The sequence below is a fragment of the Tyto alba genome, unplaced genomic scaffold, assembly GCF_018691265.1.
Source record: "Tyto alba isolate M040663 unplaced genomic scaffold, T.alba_DEE_v4.0 Super-Scaffold_13, whole genome shotgun sequence".
Taxonomy (NCBI): Eukaryota; Metazoa; Chordata; class Aves; order Strigiformes; family Tytonidae; genus Tyto; species Tyto alba.
In genome coordinates this window covers 29,221,781-29,244,304 of record NW_024881275.1, presented here as the reverse complement: position 1 = coordinate 29,244,304, position 22,524 = coordinate 29,221,781, and the positions used below count along the sequence as shown (strand labels likewise).

At 38.7% G+C, this 22,524-nt stretch overlaps 1 protein-coding gene across 7 annotated transcripts in view; it reads left to right on the top strand.

Moving 5' to 3' along the window:
• The window catches only part of PIP5K1B (phosphatidylinositol-4-phosphate 5-kinase type 1 beta), a 121,800-nt gene that overhangs the window by 69,469 nt on the left and 29,807 nt on the right, over positions 1–22,524 (top strand). For all 7 annotated transcript variants that reach the window (XM_032983868.2, XM_042787969.1, XM_032983871.2 and 4 more), the window contains 5 exons: positions 12,660–12,871; positions 15,138–15,221; positions 15,312–15,360; positions 15,911–15,995; positions 22,232–22,387. In XM_032983868.2, coding sequence (XP_032839759.1) covers positions 12,660–12,871; positions 15,138–15,221; positions 15,312–15,360; positions 15,911–15,995; positions 22,232–22,387 — 586 coding nt within the window. The remainder of the gene's footprint in view (positions 1–12,659; positions 12,872–15,137; positions 15,222–15,311; positions 15,361–15,910; positions 15,996–22,231; positions 22,388–22,524) is intronic.

Below are 22,524 nucleotides of genomic sequence, written 5' to 3'. Positions count from 1 at the left end.
GCTGACGCATTGAGCTTACCATCCAGCACAGCCCCCAGATTCCTTTCTGCAGGGCTGTACTGCTATTTGTCTGTACATGTAGTATTACACTGATCCATCTATGGAAATACAGATTAATAGAGGAAATTAGCCCAGTGAAGGTGGTTTTGTTTTGTTTTGTTTTTTTATTCTTGTTCTTGCTTTCTTTTAATTTGGACATTTTAATTATTTTTTCTGAGGCACAATAAATAGCCCTGTGGTACAATTGTTACTTATGATAAACTGTATGTAGAGCTGCAAGCTCACCACTGCTTTGGTAAGTATACCTCTTTGTATATTAACAAGAGCTGGTAAACTGAATGGGGGAGGTGTGTCTAGTGGCAGCATTCTTATTTCTGGAACAAAGTAATTTCTTCCACAGCTGAAAAGTAGTGCTTAATGTCCACATAACATTTGCAAGGCAGGAGGAGGATATCTGCCATTGTCCTTTAGGAGGACCTTGGTGAATGGAATCAATGCCTGTTGTGGACAGGGAGAATTGTTGTGAAATGGATTTTTTTCTGTAACAAAGGTAAGAAATTATAAAGTAGGAAAAAGGGGAGTTATCCAGATCTCTCAGAGTTTCACAAGATTCACAGGGGTTGTGGAAAGAAAAGATTGGCTTTGTCCAAGGGGAATCATAGCAAGTTTAGTAATAAAACAGGAGAATGGATAGACTGAACGCATTACATAGAAGAGGCATCCTGAACATCAGAGTTTGTTGTTCGCTGCCACCTGTGGTGCAAGATGGAAAGCGTTGTTTTTGCACATGAATAGTACTTTTTGTTTAATTATCACAGAAGTCTGCAAGGCCTTGTGCTTGGTTTGTAGAGCTGGGTGACCTAATGTTCAGCTGCATGTTCAGTGTGAGACATTTATCTAACACCACACAGTGTTCTTTCTGTAGCCTCTTGCAGTGAGTGGTTTCCTGAGCTCCTGCCATGTGTGATAATGCAGAATGCATCAGTATGTCACATCTGGGGATCTGGATGCCCTTTTGTGCATCCCCCACTTGTCCAAGGTTACTTACCCGGTCAAAGCCTAGGGAGGTCTGTTGTATATAAAATGATAAATAGAATCTAAAGGAGGGAACTCGACTGAAAAGTAAAAACAAGAATCAATCATTTAATTGTTACATATAAAAGGGAGTCTTACTGGTTCTTTGAAAGCATGGGTAAATTCTTGTTACACGTTATTTGAGTGCTCAGCTAACCATCAGGTTTTTCAGTGTGTAATCTTATATTACCAACCCTAAAGTTAGTCTGGAGTCCTTAAAGGCCCAGCTAAATCTTAATATTATTAAAAGAAAATAAAACTGTTATCTTTAAATAATCAGTGTGTATACATAAATATATACTTACATATATACACTATAATATAGTGTGTGTCTGTCTATAGATATATACACTGAATGTTACATATATATTAAAAAAATTATCTGGCCTTGTTTTTCTATTCAAATAAGTAAAACAAAGGGAGCAGACATTGTTATCTTTCACATAGATGAATATGCTCAACAAATGAGATTGAATCTAACTACCTGCTTTGTACTACTACCTTTAGAAAGAATAGAGGTACTCCATCCATTTTTGGAAAAAGACATGAGTTTTGCCACTGTGCTTTTCTGCTTCAAAACTTGTCACCTATTTTTCCTTTTACTCCTATGTGAGAAAGTTACTGTAGGCACTGGAATTAAAAAATCATTAAAGAAAGGAAATTTTTGGTCTTGCCAATATTTCAGGACTAAGACATTATCTTCTGTGTTGCTTAAATTTGGATTATACTTTCATTGTCTGTATTTACAATCAGAATCATTAAGCAATGTTTTTTTTTTTTTTTCCCCTGCTTCTTTAATATAAACATTCTTGGCTGGTAGTCCCTCTCCACCTTAAGCTCTGTCAGTAAGTGCAGAGCCTGGCAGAACTTGCTGGTGACAACAAAGGAGGCAGTGGGGGGCCTGCTGTGATCTGTGTCAGCTGTCACTGTATCACCCACCCCATTCAGCAGTGGGCCCACATTTCCCTTGGTCAGCCTTTTACCACTAATACATCAGTAGAAGCTCTTCTTTGTGCCCTTGACATCACTTGCAAGTCTCAGCTCAATCTGAGCATTGAGTTCCTTGGCAATAATTGCCATCCCTACATGCCCATGCAATGTTTCTCAATTCATCCCTCGTAGCCTGTCTGTCCTCCCTCCATTCTGGGTGCTGCTTCTTCATATTCAAGGTGTACTGTGGCTCCTTTGCTTAGCTGAGCTGGCCTCCTGGTATATCTCAGCTGACACAGAACATCTCATCAGCTGATACAGAACTCCCTCCCCAGGCACACGAAGTACCAGGTACGGCAGTGGTGGGCCACTGCTGGAGTGTCAGTTCTTGCCTGTCACACCTTCCTGCAGCTCTGATGAGGAGATGCATGACCTATCCAGTTAGAGGATAGACCTGAGTGGCTTGTGGCAATCTGTCATGGGCTGGTGCCTCCAGTAGCCTCTCCAGATGGTCTGCTTTGGGACAGGTACGGATTGATAGTGTTCTCCAGGTCCTACATCCCTTGTTATGTCCTGCATGCTTGTTATGTTCACACTTGCGGTGACAGGGTCCAAAAGCTCTTCTCACAGACCATTTCACAGTTTTTGCACCTTCGCTAAACCAAGGAGTGTAACATTAAGGTATTCCTAAAGCTGTAATATTCCCGAGTTTATCATACAAACAATGGCCACAATTTAAAATTTTAACTAGCTTTCCAATTCCAGACTATTGCTGAGACTTATTTCAGCTATCCTTATCTTGCCAGCAGGCACTGTCATAGTTACTGGGGTGAGTGGTGGCACAGGGGGAGTCAGGGTACACACTACAGGCAAACGGTACTAAAAATAAATAATTCCACTTGCCTGGATAGTTTTCCTAGAAATCTTTCTTTTGAAGCCTTATTCACTTCACACTGCTTTAATTTCTAAAGTCAGGGTGCCTGTATTTTATATAATGCTAAATACTGAGAATATTGGAAGGTAGTTTCAATAGCTGTGATTAATTTTTAGTAATCATGCTGTTAGCTACTCTGATCATTGTATAAAATTATGAATTAAGGAATAGAGCAGGTTCTCCAATTTCCAAATAAAATTAGTCCTATAAATATTAACAGAAATTGTTCTGTTCATGAATGAGACCAACAATTAAAAGTTTTATGTCACATAAGTAACTACTAAGTAAAAACAAAGTCAGTAAAGACATTAAAGACAGTTTAAAGTGTATTTGGGGATTTTTTTTTTTTTCTTAAAGGTGCAGAAAATTAAGCAGCACATCAAGTTTAGCTGCTGTTGTGTTTTGTTATAAATACCTAATCCTGCAGAAATTGTTTCTCTGTGGAGGAACACTTAGGTGGGGCAAAAGATAAAATATGGCACTAAGTGATGTGTTAGGTACAGATAACATTAGGACAGCTTTGTATGAGAGGCTAGAAATTAATCAATAATAATAGTCTATTTTTCATAGTTGATATGGAATTGAAGTAAAGCTAGACATCCATTATTACTTATTTGATCTTTATTGACACTCTAGTAAATACAGTCTAATAAATACGAATTACCTCTGTTCTGTGTAGAAAGCACAGGGAAGACACCTGTTCTCTGCTGCAAGGAATTCAGAGTCCAAACACACAAGTAACAAAGTTTGTCTTTTGTTCATCCCATGTTAAAAATTAAGATAGCATTTTATAGAGGTACCTGGCAAAAATTATAGTAGGAAAGGTATACCAGCACATCTCATCAGAATACGGTCTAGTGATTTGATTATGAAACACTCTTAATATCTTCCCTGTAATCCCTTAAAGTACAGAAGGAGTGGTGACTGTTTATCAAAAGAAAAAAAGAAGGAGCTTCCTTTTAAAACCGACAGTGTCATGGTTATACAGAGTTATTATTCTACAAAATGTTTCTCATCTAGTTATGTAACAGAGCATGTTAATATAACTTTAAACAAGAAACATGAATTTGTGGAGAATAGATAATCACAGGATTCTGTATTTGTGAATCTTTGCTTCAAACACTCACACAGATAGAGTATGTTCTTGAATGGTAACTAGTCATATTCAGGAATTTGGGGTATTCTATTAAAAATAGCCTGGTTGTGTTTTTCCCTCTCCATCTGCTGCTGAATCCAAGAGAAAACAAAATTGAAAAGTACTGAAAGAAGGAGTGCATGTAAATGTAGTTAGCTCTATTAACTGGGCAAATGTAAAAAAAAAATTTCCAAGTATTGTTCCTCTTACTCTTTACTTTGTTGTTAATATCTACGTAGTAAGATGTTCACCAATATGCACTCAGATAACCTCTTCTCATCCATCAGTTGTCAATTCCCAGTATTTCTCCTTCCTCCTGCATAACACCTTTTCATATATAAATATTAGAGATGAAAGAACTATCTATGCAAATCAAGCAGTATTTATTTATCCTGAAATTAGTGATAAGATTCCCCAGCAAAATTGCAAATACATGATATCCTGAAAACTGAAGTTAAGATTTATTCCCCACCTATTTAAAAAAGTAGTGAAAAAAGTGAGGCAGAGTTTATAAGAGCACTAGTGATTTTCATTTGTCACTTTAATAAGACTTTTTTCTTAATAAATCGTACTTAAGAGCTGGCCTATAAGCTCAAAACTAGTTCTTTTCAGTTAACTTGGTGGCCTTAGGGATCTTGTGACACCTGTCACATTTAAAACTACATTAACAAATGTTGTTTTACACAGACAAGGCAACTCACTAAAATTAGGGAATTTTATCTTGCAGTAAGTAATTAGATTTTCTGTCTCAATAGGAAAGAGTGTTTTTCGTGTTATCAGTTGAAGTGCTAATGACCTACAAGTAGGCAAAGTATGCATGTTTTATGATTTTTTGCTGGGGATATCTCTTCCAAATTCATTAAGGTAGAAAATTAAGTTTCTGCTTCTCTCCGTAAGTACAGCTATTACTAAGAAGTGAGATTCGTATCGTCTTTACTGTTTCCTTCTTCGCCTCTTTCCTTAAGGCATGTTTTACTGCAGATGAGGAAACCAAAACCTTTTCTAACAGATGAAGATTGACTTGGTGATGTTCCCTGTGCGGCAGACTATTTAATTTTTACAGTGTATTTTTGCATTAGAAAATTAGGCAAATGATTAGATACCTCATAAGAGTATTGTCAGGATTATTTAGCTAATATATCTGCACTATCTGGAGGTTTACCGTTTGTGAACACCATTTTTTGTCTAGTGGTCAGAGTAGGATCTCGAGTCATGGGGGTGTTTTTTCTTTCTCATTCCTTACATTTTTTCAAGACACGAGGGACAAAATGCATTGCTACTAAGACTTTTAAGTAGAATTAGAAACCAAACAACAGAATTCAGCCTTTTCTATTATGGGTTTTCCCTTGTGATAATTTTAAATGGAAATTGAGTTTATTGATTCTGAAGTTGCACTTTACCAGAATAATTTTTATTTAGTCTGTGCAATACTGTTATGGTTTCTGGTTTGGGGTTTTTTTGGTTGGTTTTTTTTTTTTTTTTTTCCTTTTTCAGACATTCAGTAGCAATGGTTGGAAATGATCCTGTTGCTGAATAAGCAAAAGGCATGGTTCATTGGGGGTGCTCTCTACATTTGTAAGAATTTCATGCAAGTGTTGAGGAATGTTCTAAACAGATGTAGTTACCTTTTTTTTTTGTGTGTGTGTAAATTATCATTAGAACAATTAATATATTGATACCTGGATTGCAAAATATCTGTTATGGAAGCAATGACAATTAATTCAGTTGTGGTCATTCAATTTTTAAGAAAAATAAAATAATTTCAGGATGTTTTTACTAATGAAAATTGAATGGCCTTTTAGAGTCTGTATTTTTCCTTTATTAATTAGCAGAGAACAGTATGGACTTTTCTAAGGAAATTACATTTTTTAAGAGGCATTAACAGCCTAACTAACAAGCCTGTAGAGACAAGGAAGTTCAAAGTTGAAGACAAACAGGGTCATATATCATGAGTTTCAGGTCTGGGCATTATTTTCTTCACTGTTGTTTTAGCCCGTTGCTGCAAAAGTCTGAAGCTTTCTGTCACGAACACATATCTGTATTGTGCTGAAGCAACTGATGACAGAGATCTTCTATGATCAAATTTATTCACTGGATTTTTCAAAAACCTTAGTAGTGGGGGTCTTTTGGTGGTTTTCGTGTCTCTTTTCTACCTCAGATGGTCTACACAGATTATTCTTTAACCCACATAATTTCAGTGACCCATTCTGCAGCATGTCCTTACAAACAGTAGTGTTGGCACAACTTGAAGGACTTTTGATCTGCAGCATAGGACAGAAATAATAGATGGCATGGCATGGCATGGCATGGCATGGCATGGCATGGCATGGCACAGAGGTGGAGAATGTGCTAATCTTAAATGAAGGTGCTCTTTGTCAGAAATGGCAGTTTGAGGAAAAGACATGGAAAGTTACTGCAGATCTCTTGTATCTTTATATATTATCACTCCTATAGTACCAACTGAAATTCAGAATTTCTTTTTACTTCTACTCTGAAAACGAGAAACCAGATTGTAATTTTTAGGAGTATCAGTTAACAGTATGTTTCAAGAATGATGTTGAAATGAAAGTGGCTCCACTTCAGCTTTGGGGTGGTTGGTGATTTGTTTTCTTGGGATAGATTGTTTCTAAACTAGACACATCACTAGACATTTGATGTTTGTGCACTCAGTTCTAAGAAATGCTTATTTTGTGAGATAGTCCTTGTCCTGGGTTGAGTGAGTGGTGGAGTTTTTTGGTGGCAGGGGAGGGGGCTATTGGGGCAGCCCCCTGTGAGAAGCTTCTCGAAGCTCCCTCAGCTCCACGTCAGCTCCACTTCTGTTTGGGAAATTGAGCCAATCAGCTGCGCCTCTGCAATAACGTATTTAAGAAGGGACGTGGTGACGTGCAGTGGGACTTGTGAGGAGGAGTTGCTGCAGCTGCGTGAACACCAAGGTCAGTGGAGGAACGGAGGAAGAAAGGAGGGGGGAGGTGTGCCGGAGCAGAGACCCCCCTGTATCCTGTGGTGAGACGGCAGGGCGGCCCCCCGCTGCCACCCATGAAGATCTATGGTGGAGCAGACATTGATTTACGGCCTGTTGTTCCTGCTCGGCTGATCAAGGTTCTGTGCCCAAAGAAGGCCGGGGTCTCATGGGAAAAGGTAGCCCTGCTGCTGTAATTCAGTGCTGGGAGGATTGCAGCATGTGGGGGAGTCCCACGCCGGAGCAGCTCGGGAAGGGCTGCAGCCGTGGGAGGGAATCCAGTTGGAGAAAGTTAGTGACCCATGATGGAGCAGTGTGGGGAACGCTGCGGCCCGTGGGAGGAATTCAAGTCGGAGAAAGTTTGTGGAGGACTGTCTCCTGTGAGAGGGGGACCACGATGGAGTAGGGGGGAACAAGTTTTGGACACTCCCCTCACCGAAGATGAAGGAAATGGCAGCACTGACTTCACCCCCCATTCCCTGCCCCTGCACCACTGGGGGAGGAGGTAGAGATATCGGGAGCAGAGCTGAGCCCGGGAAGAAGGGAGGGGTGGGCGGAAGGTGTTCTCAAGATGTGGCAATGCTTCTCACTGTCTTACTCTGTTATGTGATGTTAGTGTCTGTAATAGATGTATGTTCTTTTTTTTTTTCTTCCCTTAACGAGTCTGCCTTTTGCTCGTGATCATAAAAGGGGGATTTTTTCCCCATCCCAGTCCTATCTTGAACCCCAAGCCTGGCACTCTGTCCCTTCTCATTGCCAGAGGGGAAGGGAGAGAGAGAGCTGCTGCATTGTGGTTGGCTGCCAGTCAGGCCTAAACCACAACAGTCCTTTATTTTGTGGGATTTTTATATATCTTCTTATGTTGGAGAGTAATTATTAATTCAGTCTAAAATCAGTCTTCTTTCTGTTATGTTAGTTCCTACATCCCTTTTCCAAAATGCTTATAGGAGAGGAAATGCTTGCATGGATATCCTTTTAGTTATTGCATTTCATAAGCTTGTGAATTTTTTTTTTTTTTGAGCAGTGTTTTCCTTTTATAAAAATGACATGCTGACCTGAGTTGTTTTGCATGGTTAGCAACGTGAATGCAGATTTCTCTGTCAGATAGCACACAGCTTAGGCAGGCTGCATCTAAAATAAAAATGAAATTCCATAGTAGAAATACTTGCTGTGCTCCATTAGTAACTGGCTGAGATAGTTGAGCATAACCATATCTAAGATGATTCACAGAATGCTCTGACAGCTGATTAGCTCAGAGAAAATAAAATCTGATTCAGGGAGTTATTTTCTCATGTTCCAGAACAACATATTTTGTGATGCCATTTCACTGGTGGTTTTATGTGGTTTGAAAATAGCGCTTAAGGCTAGAAGGGGATGAGTGATGCTTGCCATCTGGAAGTTGTCAGAGCAGCTAAAGCCAGCCTTGCAAGCAATACATGGTGACCAAGTGACAACACTTTGTCGACAGAATCTGTGTAGCTAGCAAAATAACACATAAATACAAACGAGATGAACAATTGAATGTCAAGTTAATGAACATTTACTTGTCATTATCAAACACAACACTTAATCATCTGTATACTATAAATAAGAATATTCTTGCTGAAATCTCCCAGTGCCATTAAACTAGCAGGGTGCATTTCAGAGTGGTTACACGAGTAAAGATTGAAGTTCTCTCACTTCAACTACAAAAGGAGTGTATTTCTGGGAGTTAATGTCAATTTCTAGTGATCTCACATGGATGACATCAGGTGTTATAAAAGGCTATCTCATTTTGCTCTGAATATGGCCCTTAAATACTGCAATTTGATTGAGTGTTTTTTCATTATATTAGGATCTCATTTTGGTACTTTTGTGGAAATAACTTGCTGCTGCTTCTCAAAAGCAGTTCCATCTAAAATCATCAAAACAGCTTGCAAGCAACCCTGAACCCAGAAAAAGGCTTACGCCTTTTTGTGTTCTCACGGGATGCTGCATGTTCAGAAACAACTTGATGTGCTGCATTTTGTAACTTTTCCTAGGCAAGCCAGATTAATTTGTACAACTGTGTGTGCAAAATGTTACTTACACATTTAAAAATAATCATGGTTTGCTATTTTAAATATTAATGATGATACATATGTGAGAACCCTTCAGACATATTCAGCTGGAAATTCCACTGACTGAAGTAAAATTTCTGTCTTAATACAGACGTGAAGTAAATTTTTGTTGAATGCTAATGTTGAGATTCTTCCTTGTTACTCTGGTTAACTATTTCTTAACAGAATTTTCTTGGTCAAAAAATGTGTATCTGCATAAGGAGTGGCTGGTTTGGTTATCAAATTTCTAAGGGGAGGTAGTCAGAACTGTATATCAAACCAGTAGGCAGACAGAGGGGCAGACCATATTATGATACCCTGAAGGCACTTTGTAGACAGGACAATCCTGCCTCTTAGGAGGACCATGAATGGGATGTCCAGGAGACAAGGGCTAGAGTTCGTATGCTATGTGCTGTTTGTAAGGATATGTACTGCAGTTAATCCATTGGATGTGAAGGTGTTTCAGTTTCATAATGAACTGGAATAACAAAATAGCTACTTGTTTTTATGATGTTTTTCAGTAATCCTAGAACAAAGTCATAAACAGTCAAAGAGATTTTTAGTCCATTGTACAGTACAAGTAGTATGGGTTTAAGAGACAGTGGTGAATTAATGCAGTCAGAAAGATTAATTTTATCATGTAAGAGGTTCCTGTGGATGAAGCAGCAACACATTATACCACAGCCTTCTATGAGGCTACAGCTAGTCTTAGACATAGGTTATGTAATTAGTGCAGTTAAATGCTAATGTATCTAATGTAATGTAATTCAAAAGATGGTAAGAAATAGTTTGAAGGCAGAGCTGTCAGCAGTTACAACTGTAAAATAAAAGTGGCAATGCTTTTTCCAAGCCTGACTAGCAGTTGTAATCTGGGTTTGCATAAACAGTGTTGCTGCCTGTACTAAGGTATTTTTGTAGGGGGTGAATTGTATTAACTTTTTTTTCAGTCTACTGTTGTGGTTTGAGCCTGGTCGGCAGCCAACCACTGCAGCTGGTCACCCTCCCTTCCCTCTCCCCACCTGGGGACGGGGGAGGGAATTGGAGGGGTGAAGAGAGACTTGCAGGCTGAGGTAGGATCAGTTTAGTAAGGGCAAGAAAACGGGAAGAGGGATGATAGTAGGGGAAAAAAAAAAAATACATAGACAGGCAATGCACAACGCAATTGCTCACCACCCGCTGACCGATCCCCAGCCCGTTCCCGGCCAGCGACCCCGAGATACCAAGATCCCGCAATCGCAATCCCAGGAGCGAGAGAGAGAGAGCCACTTCCCGACCACCCCTCCTCTCTACAGTGAGCGTGGCGGTCCATGGTATGGAATATTGCATTGCCCAAGTTGGGTCTGGTGCTCGGGCCATGCTCCCTCCCTGTTTCTTGTGCATGGGCAGGACATGGGGAGTCAGAGAGTCCTTGAAGTCTCGGTAGCAGCTGAAAACATCAGTGTGCTATCAGCATTTTTCCCATACCAAACCCAAAGCTAAATCCAAACCACAGCGCTCATCTAGTCCCTGAAAAGGAATATTAACTCTATTTCAGCCCAAACCAAGACACTACCCAGAATCTATTTTCACTATTTGGTGGCAAACACCCACTGATTACATATTTTTAATGAATACAATATATAGTAATTTCTTTTTTGAGGGAGTCTGAGTAAAACATAGCAATAAGCAAACAGTAAAGAAAATTCTAGAACTTACTTGGCACCAAGTGTCTGTGCCTTTGTACAATACAGGATGGTAAACGAAGAAGTTATTAGCCATCCACATTCCCACACAATGCACAATAAAATTTCATTATTTCGTTGTACGGTAGTTTACAATATGCTTTTATGTTGTGTCCTGAAACCCTATGTAAGCTCTGTCATCAGGGAGGTACTGAGGGCCATACGTTAGCCGCCTTTTTCTTGTTCCGTTTGAACTAACTTACCTCAGTGTCAGATTACTCTGAGCAAGATCAAACTTACTATGTCTTCTAAACTCCTCCTTTGTGTCTGGAAATCAGAATGAGGCTATGCCTTTCTATAGTTAGATTACAGTGTGTTAAGCTTTGTTTCTTCACTTTAAATGCTCACAACAGTGCTAAAATTGACATCATGTTCTTTATGGAATATAAATGCCAGAGATTGAAAAGAATTCAGCTGTAATGTACATTTGGCTTCTATTTAGTATAATGCATAAATCAGAAATACAGGTGGAGTGGAACAGATCTTTCATTTTGCTTTGCCTATATACTTGGACATTGGAGTTAAAATTATCTCTGGGAATGAGTTAGGCGGTAGACTCCCTTTTCCTCTTCATACAATTTAACAGACCACTAGAACCTTCCTGGTGGTTGCCAACAAACCTCATTTTGGATTTGCAAAATATATCTTAGCGTTCACAAGTCATCTCAGTGTTTTATGTAAAAATATGTATACTTTGATAGTCTTCATCATAATTCCATACCTGGAATTACTGCTCTTTATTTGTCATCTCTGGAAAAACACATTTTGTTCTTCTTCACATAAAAAGATGTACTATTGCCTCTTGATTCTGTGCCAAAAATTACACCGTTATCTTAGGACATTCTACGCCAAAATGAATCATGAAACATTGCTGAGCTACGTGAGGTTAAGGAAAGCTGAGTGGCACAGCATATTCTTCCTGGTTGCTACCAGTTTTTCTCCCTCCACTTAGCTATTATATAAGATATTTAATACAGCTGCTCTCTGCTGACAGTTTGGTTATACTACTAGATGTGATCACAGCTTGTTCTAGTTCTCATTTGCATATTGAATTGAACTGTATTTCCTTTTAATGACAGTATGCCAGACTTCATAATGATGTAACTGAATAGTGCTTATGATTGTACATGTGCATGAAAGAAGAAAGGGGACTTGCATACTGACAGAGGCAAAAATGGTTGGTAGAGCTAGAAGAGAAGGCTGGCTGGTTAAGTCATGCTTCAGAAATAAAACTGCCTTTGCAGTTTAAATAGGCCCTATTTAGCCTAATAAAGAGAGATGCATGATTTTTGTACCCATATCCCATCTGCTGTTAATGAGAAGATGGTAGCAAATGCTTTTTTTGACATTTGAAAGTTCTCCAAGAATACTTTCTCGGTTATAAACAGGAGGTGGAGGGGGAGATAGAGAGTAGTCGCAGCAAAAATGATCAGTAGAGTCTGGAATGTGCATTAGAGGTGACTTTAAAAATATCTGTAGTTCATAAGTATATGGTGGAACTATTAATTTATTACTTGCTATAAATAAAAAAAGGTGCTGACTGGACTTATCTTCCTTGACTACAAAATAACATTGGCTTACATTTCAGCTCTGCATCTTTCTTTTCCTCTTGTAACAAAAGCATTGAGCTAATTAGATAACTACCACTTTGACTTTTGTGGGGTAGTAAAAGATTTTTGGTTAATTATAATTTCAAACATTTTCCTAATAAGACAAATCTGTGTTTTGAAGGGCTATTTTTACGTAGAATTTCAAAATGCTGCTGTGTAGTTCATGTTGTACATAGTCTTTTTTTGTTTCAGTAGAACCATTTCTTCTTTGTTGATAGGTTCTAGAAAGTTTTAAGATCATGGATTACAGTTTGCTACTGGGAATCCACATACTGAACAGTAACATGAAGGAAAAAGAGGGAGAGGGTTCCCAGAGCGCATCTGATGCGAAACGTCCTGGAGGACAGAAAGTTCTCTATTCCACAGCCATGGAATCTATACAGGGCCCTGGGAAGTCAGGGGACTCAGTCACCACAGAGACAACAAACACGTAAGTGCCGTAGTGCCATAACCTGCTCTTAAGATTACTGTTAAAACTTGCACATTCTGTTTCTTCAGTCTCTGCCAGTTGGTAGTAAGAGGCAAAACTTTGAAGAGTACACTGCGTTTCAGGAACTGAAAGGTTAAGCTTTTTTTTTTTTTTTTTTTTTGTCCCGAAAGTTGGACCATCAAGTTTTGCCGCAGAGCAGGAAATTAAAATGTTGATTAGTAGATTAATCATCTTTAAATACATGATAGCAAATTTGATTAGATCAGAGTAACTTATGTATGCACAAATGCATTCATTTATAAAAGACATGTTATGGGACAGCTATTACAAGAGTCCCAGGTATAATCTAATTTTAACTGGACACAGCCAGATGAGCCATAAGCGAAAACTATTTATTAACATTAAAGTGGATATTCCTACAGTGGTTATTTTCATCTCAAAATAGTATACTCAATATCTAGAACTGTTTCATCGACCACTGAAGTGCAGTCATATCCATGTACAATATTTCCTGAGGTTAAGAATTGCTGCTTTCCTCTTATTTTTCTATCTTGCAAATACTGCAGTAGAAATTTAAGTATATAGATGATCGTTATTCTGTTGTTTCCTTTGAAATACATTCAGCATTAGTAAGAGCATTATGTACACCATTCTCATTCTATGTAATTAGTCCTTCATTATAATGAGGGTTTAATCTCAAATTAAGGATTTACTCTTCTCCTCATTCTCAAGGGAGCTGTCTAGGTAAATACAACTAATGATATATAAACATGCGCTTAAACCTACAGCAAACAAATGGGACAATTACGATATTCAGCATTTATAGAGAGTTTGCAGATGTTCAGAGCTCTAGAATATAAATTAGGGCTGAATTTCACTCAGTTTTTACAGCATTACTCACATTCACACAGAAGATGGTGAATCCTCTTGTATGGTGGCAGAGGTGTTGCACTGGCAGTTTTGAGGGGTGTTGGCTTTTGGGTTTATTCTGGTTTTGTTTTCTAACTAAAAGCCAAAGTTGTTTAAATAAGTCACCCAAGAAAGTCTTTTTGGTTATTATGTACAGAAACCCACCCCGGACTCCTATATCACTTGAGCTAATGTAGAGCTGCCCAGATCCTGAGTAGTGTAGTATCACTGTTAAAAGCCTGCTGTGGCAACTGAGTCCTTCCTTGGCCCCTTGCACTATCTCCTCTCTCGTATTGTCGTAACTGGTGGTGTGGCAAACCTCACTGAGATGGATAAAAATAAGGTCTTACAAAAAAGAACCCTAGGTCAGTCATCTGCTGTGGTTCATTGTAAGGCCATACAAGCATGAGGATGGGAATGGATATCCAGCAGCAATAACTGCTGCTTTTACTGGATTGAATTTATAGTCACAGCTTCCAGAAAAAGGTTGAGTAGATGGTAACCATGTTTAGTCAGGGGAAGGAAGTACTGTGCCTTAACGGCAGAATGGGGAATATACTCTCAACTACGTCTTTTTTTCAGGTGTGTATTATTTATATCTCAAACTGTTAAAAAAGATTTGGAGGTATTGCATGTGTGGTATCTTCAATCTTTTTTTTCTGCTTTTGTAGTGGGTCCATCAATATCAACAGAAGCTGACAAACTGAAAATTGCATTTCAGTTTCTGGTTCTAAAAAGAGTGGACCCTTTTTTCTAGGTGGTGGAGTAGAAAGAGAGAGTCTTAGGATGAGCATCTTGTTCTTTAAAGTCATGGCTGAGTAAATACTCTGAACCAAGTGGAGATCTGGGCCATCAGGCTTCTCAGCTTGGTACTTTTTCTGTCACTAATCTGACTGTAAAGAAATTTTGGAAAAGCAAGTACTTTATTGAAAAAGATACAAAACAACTTTTTCAGACTTGGAGTAATGTGCAGACTCTCTACAGTTTCATTACATGTGATCAATAAAGTGTCAAAATTTGCCTTTAGCTAGGCAAAACTATTTATTTTCCTCAGGAATAAACTGATGTATACTTACTTCCAATTTTCAGATCATCTAAATATTTCCAATACTATCTAAAAGTTACACTACAATACTCTTTATTTATAGTGGACATTTACCACTGGAATCCAAATTCTTTAGATTTGCTACTTAAAATCAGTTTTAGCTAAGTGACCCACATTTGACTGACTTGGCATTGTGGTATCTAGCTTTACTGTTGTCCCTGTTTTTTGGGGGTTGCACGTGAGTACAGTTCACCTGCTAACTGATGATGAGGTGTCTTAAAAGATAATCTATGTCTTTCTTGTTTCCTGCAGAATGGGAGGTATTCCAGCTAGAAGCCATAAAGGAGAAAAGCTGCTTCTATTTATGGGTATTATTGATATTCTCCAGTCTTACAGGTAAGTTGAATTTCGAGTTTTTATTGGATAAACTAGTTACAAACATTAAAATTCTACAGAGCAGTTCTGATTTTGTTTTTATATGCTTAGATTAATGAAGAAGCTGGAACATTCTTGGAAAGCTCTTGTTTATGATGGGGTAAGTAGATTTCAGTATTTTTTTTAACTGCTGTTATTTTAGCTAATGGGACTTTGGCTTATGTTGACCAGGAAAGAGCTAGCTCTGGTATATTTGTAGTCTACCATCACTGCATAGTTTGGGCGGTTGCTGAAAACTTTTAGGTCCATTTCCCAGTACATGTTTGGATTTTATTTGTTGATCTTTCAAAAAGCAACTAAAATGATTGGCTTGTCCTTATAATCTACACAAGAAAATGGCCACTTAGAAGGACATTGATGAATCTGCAACTGAAAAATGCACATAATGTGAAAAAAAGCATTTTAAATGCTAGGAAGATTTTACAAAATATGACTATATAATTCATAACTCATAATTTCACAAATGAAATAACTAAAAAAATCTTTTTAATAATTAACCTTTGAAAAGGAAAAACTTGTTAGGATTCACTTGTTTTGAGTATGCCTGAAATGTGTGATACAGTTTACTTAAGGTGTCCAGCTTCTTTCTTGACAATTTACTTGTGATTTACTTATGGAAAATGTGACAGAGACCTTCTTCAATCTTGTAGGACACTGTTTCAGTTCACCGACCAAGTTTTTATGCAGACAGATTTTTAAAGTTTATGAGTACAAGGGTTTTCAAGAAAGTTCAAGGTAAGGAAGTTGTGACTTCTACTCTTTTAGATATTTTTATAATCATTACTTTGTAATGATGCTGTCTTGAAAATAAAAGAATCCTTTCTTTAACATCATGTGGCACTTACATTGCCAGAAGTTGAGTTTCTTCACTTAAGCTAATGGAATTGTACTCTAGTAGTAAAATTACAGGGAATTATTTGCTATTTGTTGTCACATCAGGGGCATCTTAAGGTAAAACAGGTTCCCTTGTACTAGCATTGATATAAATTTCATGATCTAATGATGTGTCCAGTCCTGCATCCGTTATTTGTAGTAATACTCCCATTTATTTTAATTTATATAATTTGCAAAAGTAAAGATTGTTTACATACCACCTCCAGCATGTTTGAAAAGACAGACATTCTTCCCTTCGATATGGGTTTCTTCTGTGCTTTATCAAGGAAAAAAATCAGAAGTTGGGTATTAATAAAGTCTTTTGTCTTTGCCACTATCACCGGTTTCTAGTTTTTCCCTTCATTTCTCCTTCCTTAATCTTTTAATTCAGTCTCAAGGGTAAGATGCATATCACTATTAGCTACTTACAGGGTGTGGTGGGTTGATGCTGGCTGGATGCCAGGTGCCAACCAAGCTCCCTATTACTCCCCCTTCTCAGCTCGACAGGGGAGAGAAAATATAATGAAAGGCTCATGGCTTGAGGTAAGGACAGGGAGATCACTCACCAGTTACCAATCATGAGCAAACCATGTTTGACTCTGAGAAATTATTTTAATTTATTACCAGTCAAATCAAAGTAGCGTAATGAGAAATAAACCCAAAACACCTTCCCCCGACCCCTCCTTTCTTCCCAGGCTCAACTTCACTACCGAATACTCAGCCTCCTCCCTCCAAGCAGTGCAGGGGGATTGGGAATGGGGGTTTGTGGTCTGCTCATCACACATTTGTCTCTGCTACTCCTTCCTCCTTAGTGGGAAGACTCCTCATGTTCTTCCCCTGCTCCAGCATGAGGTCCCTCCCACAGGAGGCAGTCCTTCAACTTCTCCAGTGTGGGTCCTTTCCATGGGCTGCAGTTCTTCACTAACTGCTCCAGTGTGGATCACTTCCACGGGGTGCAGTCCTTCAAGAACAGTGTGCTCCAGTGTGGGTCCCCCACAGGGTCATAGGTCCTGCTAGGAGCCTGCTCCAGTATGTGCTCTCCATAGGGTCACATCTTCCTTCAGGGCACATCCAACTGCTCAGGGATGGGGTCCTCCACAGGCTGCAGGTGGGTATCTGCTCCACCATAGACCTCCATGGACTGCAGGGCCACAGCCTGCCTCACCATGGTCTTCCCCACGGGCTACAGGAACATCTCTGCTCTGGTGCCTGGAGCACCTCCTCCCCCTCCTTCTTCACTGACCTTGGTGTCTGCAGAGTTGTTTGTCTCAGATATTCTCACTTCTCTCTCTCACACAGCTGCTGTGCAGCAATTTTTCCCCTTTCTTAAATACATTATCGCAGAGGTGCTACCACCGTTGCTAATGGGATCATCCTTGTCCAGCGGTGAGTCCATCTTGGAGCCAGCTGGCATTGGCTCTATTGGGCATGAGGGAAACTTCTAGCAGCTTCTCACAGAAGCGACCCCTTTAGCCCCCCACACTACCAAAACCTAGCCACACAAACCCAATACACAGGGGAAAGAAAAAAAGCCAAGAGAAACCCACCATCACTACAGAGGGACATCACTACCGAGAATTGTCCAAAGGCTAAAGCTTAAGTCTTGCAGCAATAATTTAACTGTGGAGACAGGACAGTTCATGCTTTGGTGCATCTTGTAAAGTTTCAGGGTCCATCTGTCTGGTGAATGACCTTTGCTTCATTATCCATAAAATGCATATTAAGGTTGACACCCCTCTATATGCTAATGAAGATTAACAAGATTGTGCTAGTTACATCATCCCATGAAGCGCCTTACCCCTCCCCATGCATGTGATATATAGATAGGTAGTTGGACATAGGGGAGGGACCCAAGGAAAGTGTGTATAAATTGAGGGGGGCTGAGGAGTCAAAAAAAGCATGAAAAAAAGGGGAAGTGAAGACAACAGATGCATCCCTGATGAACTCAGATGGGACCCATGCAGGAACCCGGACCAGAGATCTCTGTTTCTACCCCTCTCTCTCTTTCCCTTTTTCCTTTTTCCTTACTATCATTAGGTAATGCAAGGCATACTATATTGGTTGGCATAATTTGTTACATACTTAGCAAATTATCATCCATCCAGTTAGTACATTGTGGGAAATTAATAAATGTCTGTGCATGGACTTTGAGACTTGTCTCACCATTGTCCATTCCATTGGGGATTTAGGAATCTAAGTCACTTGTCTCCCTCTTCAGAGTGGGACATGACACCCTCCCTGGTGGGATGGGGGAGAGAATCAGACGTGTAAAAGTATGAAAACTCATGGGTTGAGATAGAGTTTAATAGGGAAGGCAAAAGTTGCATGTTCAAGCAAAGCAGAGTAAGGAATTCATCCACTACCCATTGGCAGGCAGATGTTTAGCCATCTCTAGGAAAGCAGGGCTTCATCACATGTAATAGCTACCTGAGAAGACAAATGCCGTATGAATGTTTCCGCCTTGCTCCTGTTTATCACATCTTTTATTGCTCAGTATGATGTCATATGGTCTGGGATATCCCTTCAGTCAGTTGGGGTCAGCTGTCCCAGCTGTGTCCCCTCAAAACTCCATGTGCACCCTCAGCCTCCTCACTGGCAGGGCAGCATGAGGCCGCCTTGATGCTGTATAAGCACTGCTTAGCAATAATTAAAACTTTGGTCTGCTATCAACACTGCTTTTGTCACAAATCCAAGATGTAGCATGAAGAAATTTAACTCTACCCTAGACAAAACCAGTGCACTGTACCTTCCAGAGAGTCTGAACACTGCATTAACTACCATGTAGGCATATAAAGTTAGATTTCAGAAAAAAAATTGGAGAAACAGCTATCACAATTTGTTTCTTGATTCCAAAATGAAAAGAACAAATCAATGTTGCCTTAGTCCCATGGAGTGAGCAGTACAGATACTTTATCATAATCTGGGTACAGCTATGAAGCAAAACAACAGAATTTGCAAGTATTAATGAACAGGTTTCTTTTCAGACTTGCTGCTTTTAGCCTGACTTTGAAAAATAACTGGGGAGAATCAGCTATCATTCGAGTATATACATCTTGAACATAAGTTCATATGTTCAGAACTACCTTGAATTGTAGTTCCAAGTTTAGAGACTTATCTTCTTACAGGATTCTTCCATGAAAAGTTCAGACCAGGTTTTATTTTCACTAAAATTTCTACCACTGGAAGTCAGTATTTCTCAGACTGTACCAGGCTTTGTTACTCTATTTTGTCTAAAGATAATATCGCTTTTCTGGAGACCAGTATCCAACTGTTTTTGGAAAAAATCAAATTATTTGGAGTGAGCTTGTGAAACTCTAACTCTGTCCACAAAAACTAATGTTAGAGACGTGGTAGATTAGAACAACACACATAGTTAAGTCTAAAAAGCAAGAAAGAAGATAGAAAACTGGTAACTAAGGGCAACAAGAAATCAGAAGTGTAGGTGATGAGTGCTTTGTGAAATTACTGAATAAGAAGAAAATAGAATAGCTGAATTAAACAAAATGAAAAAGAAGAAATTAGATATTTTGAGTGAGTCTTTAAAAGAAAAAGAGAGTTTGAATTAACCCTAATTAATGATTCCTTATAGGCATGATATGTTGTGACAGCTATTCAGGAAAATTAGACTTTCAGAGAGTCTTATAAATATTAATGCATTGATGGATATTTACTCTATGAGTTGGTCATGCTGCTGTAAGGAAACTCAATCTGAAGTGCAGAGAAGGACAGTGATGACCACTGAGATGTATTCAGTGTGTGTGCAGTGAGAAAGTCTGTAGGGAAGACTTGATAAAGATATCAGCAAGGCAGAGATGAGTGCTTGGGGTTCACTGTGGCCCAGGCTGCTCTTTGGGGAAAAACTGTTCTAGTTATCTATGCGGTGAGGGCTTTTTCAACAATTATGCCAAGTGGTATAAAAAATTATTATAAGACATACAGATCAGCTGGTTTAAATAGCATGCATGCATACTTACTGCTTTACTGCCAAATTATTTTTTAAATCTGTGGAGGCCGAAATTGCACTTTTTTTTTTTTTTTTTTTTAGTAAAAGAAGGGATGTTTCTGCTTAGCCTCTTGAAAACAGTGTTTTGTCAGTTTCAAGGCTCTATATAAAGTAGAGTTCTTGACAAATATATATAAATTGACTGGCTAGAACTATGTAGTTCATAGAGGAACTTTAAAGTGGATCCTAGTTAGCAGTTTGATAATCCAACTCACGGAACTCTGTTTGGTTTGGAGTTGAATGTCATAATGTGTAATGCACACCTGGCTCAAATACTACAGGAGATTGAGCATATGGCATTGTATCAAACTGATAGAAGATATTTTGTAAATACCTTTTTGAGGAGTGCTATGCTGGTCTCTTAACATAATCATTAGTTATCTGCAGTGAGAAACAAGTCCATGTGGATAGAGACAGAACAAAATACAAATGAAGGACAGAACTAAATGAGATTTAAGTGAAACAGTATTACAAATACCAGCACAAATTAACAACTTCAGGTGTTAAATGTTAAATCCTTAAGAAAATAATTATTAATCTAAAAATAAAAGAATCTGCTGTAATATGACAAAATATGAAGCAAAATTCAGCTGAAAGGAGGAATGAGCTTCTTGAGACTCAGATCTCTTTAAACCCTAGCATAATTTTGCCAATAAACTGGTGGGAGCTCTGTTGTCTGAGACAATATTCAAAGGAACTCCTCTGCACTTACAGAGTAAAAAGTAGACAACTTCAGACTTCTGACTGTTGAACAAAGTAAATGCCTCATGCAGCCATGCCATATATGTTTCCTGAACATTTCAGTATTTTTTCACTTCTTGCTAATTCTGACCAGTAGATTTATGTCAGTGCAAGACACCACCGTTAGGTATTTGAAAGCTACAATGTAGAACTGAGAACATCATGCCTAATTCTCTCTCTAATCTTAATTTGTCTGTCTCACTTTTCCAGGCTGATAACCTGGAAGAGGCTGTTAACCTGTCTTAATATCCCACTCTTACTGATCTGGTCTGTATACAAGGCTATTAATCTACTTTTGTATGGATTAATGGTTCAAATACATTATAATTAGGTAGTAAAATAAAGAAGTGGGAGTGTTCCTGCCTTCAAGAACATTGTTTCTAAACTTTGAGTTAGACATTTCAGTTTAAACTCTTAAGCCCTGTTGTGAATCTGTGCTTTTGCCCCTAGTGCACAGAACAAGCCTCCATAAACAACAGTAAAAACATAATAAGCAGATTCAGCCTTGGGCAGAGGCTGTGCATCTGATTTTCTTCTTCAGTCTTTAGCCAAGTGGCTTTAATACTTTTAATTTTAATTTTGTAGCAGAGCACAATATGCACTATTGCAGTGCATCTGAAGTAACCTTGCAGCCAATGCATGGAGGTTCAGCAGCTGGCAACTGAAAAACACTAAATGATCTGGCTAGCATCTTTCTGGAGAAGAACTGCAAATGAGGGTGATGGTTCAGTAGTAGAGGCAATGGTCAGATCTTGGAGTTTCACACCAAATGCCATTGTAAGTAGGCAGGCCCTGGTGAGAATCACAAAGGGGTTGCTCATACGTGAGTGTAAAAGCCATCAACAGTTTGGAAGTGTTTATTTTACCCAAAGGGGATGTTTGACACATGTCACTGAAGTGGAAATTCTGCAGTAGCATTATGCATCATTATATGCCAGTGGTTCATAGCTCAAGGAAATTATCATAATATCTTAAAATATTCAAAATGTTTTTTCAGTTTTCCTGTCTTTTGGTTTTTTTTTTTTTTTTCTGTATCATTCTGTCTCTGATTACATGGGTTGATAGGAGGTTTGTAACTTAGTGATGTCAGAGTTGGCTAACTGATTTTTTTTGTCCTATGAGCAATAAGAGACCCCAGAAAAAGACAGAAGTACTTCACTCATAGATGAAATAACAATGCCTTTGGCTCTAGTTTTAATACAATATTTGATAAGTGGGTTTGTATCTGAATGTGTTCTTCATCTGTACTTAGAAAATCTAGCTTTGTAGATGGCTCGCTTTTCTATATGCTGTTAAAGATGTGCAGGGAGATAAGATGACATCATTCAACACCTACGTTCATTCGGTAATGCAGTTTTAAAGTCTTCACCTTCAAAGAAGCGGTGCAATTCCATCACGGCCCTAAAGGCAACATCACAAGAAATAGTGTGTGCAGTTAGCCAGGAATGGAAGGATGAAAAGCATGGCATTCTTGCTGAAGGACAAAGCTATGCCAGCCTTGATGAAGAAGGTAATGTCTTTCAAATCAACAGCCTAAACAATGATTTTAAAGGAACTTAGTATAAGGTCTAGAAGCCCTGTAACTAGAAGGTTTCCCATTTGGCTGATCTTTCAAAATTTCAGAATCGGGTCATTCTCATGGAGCAA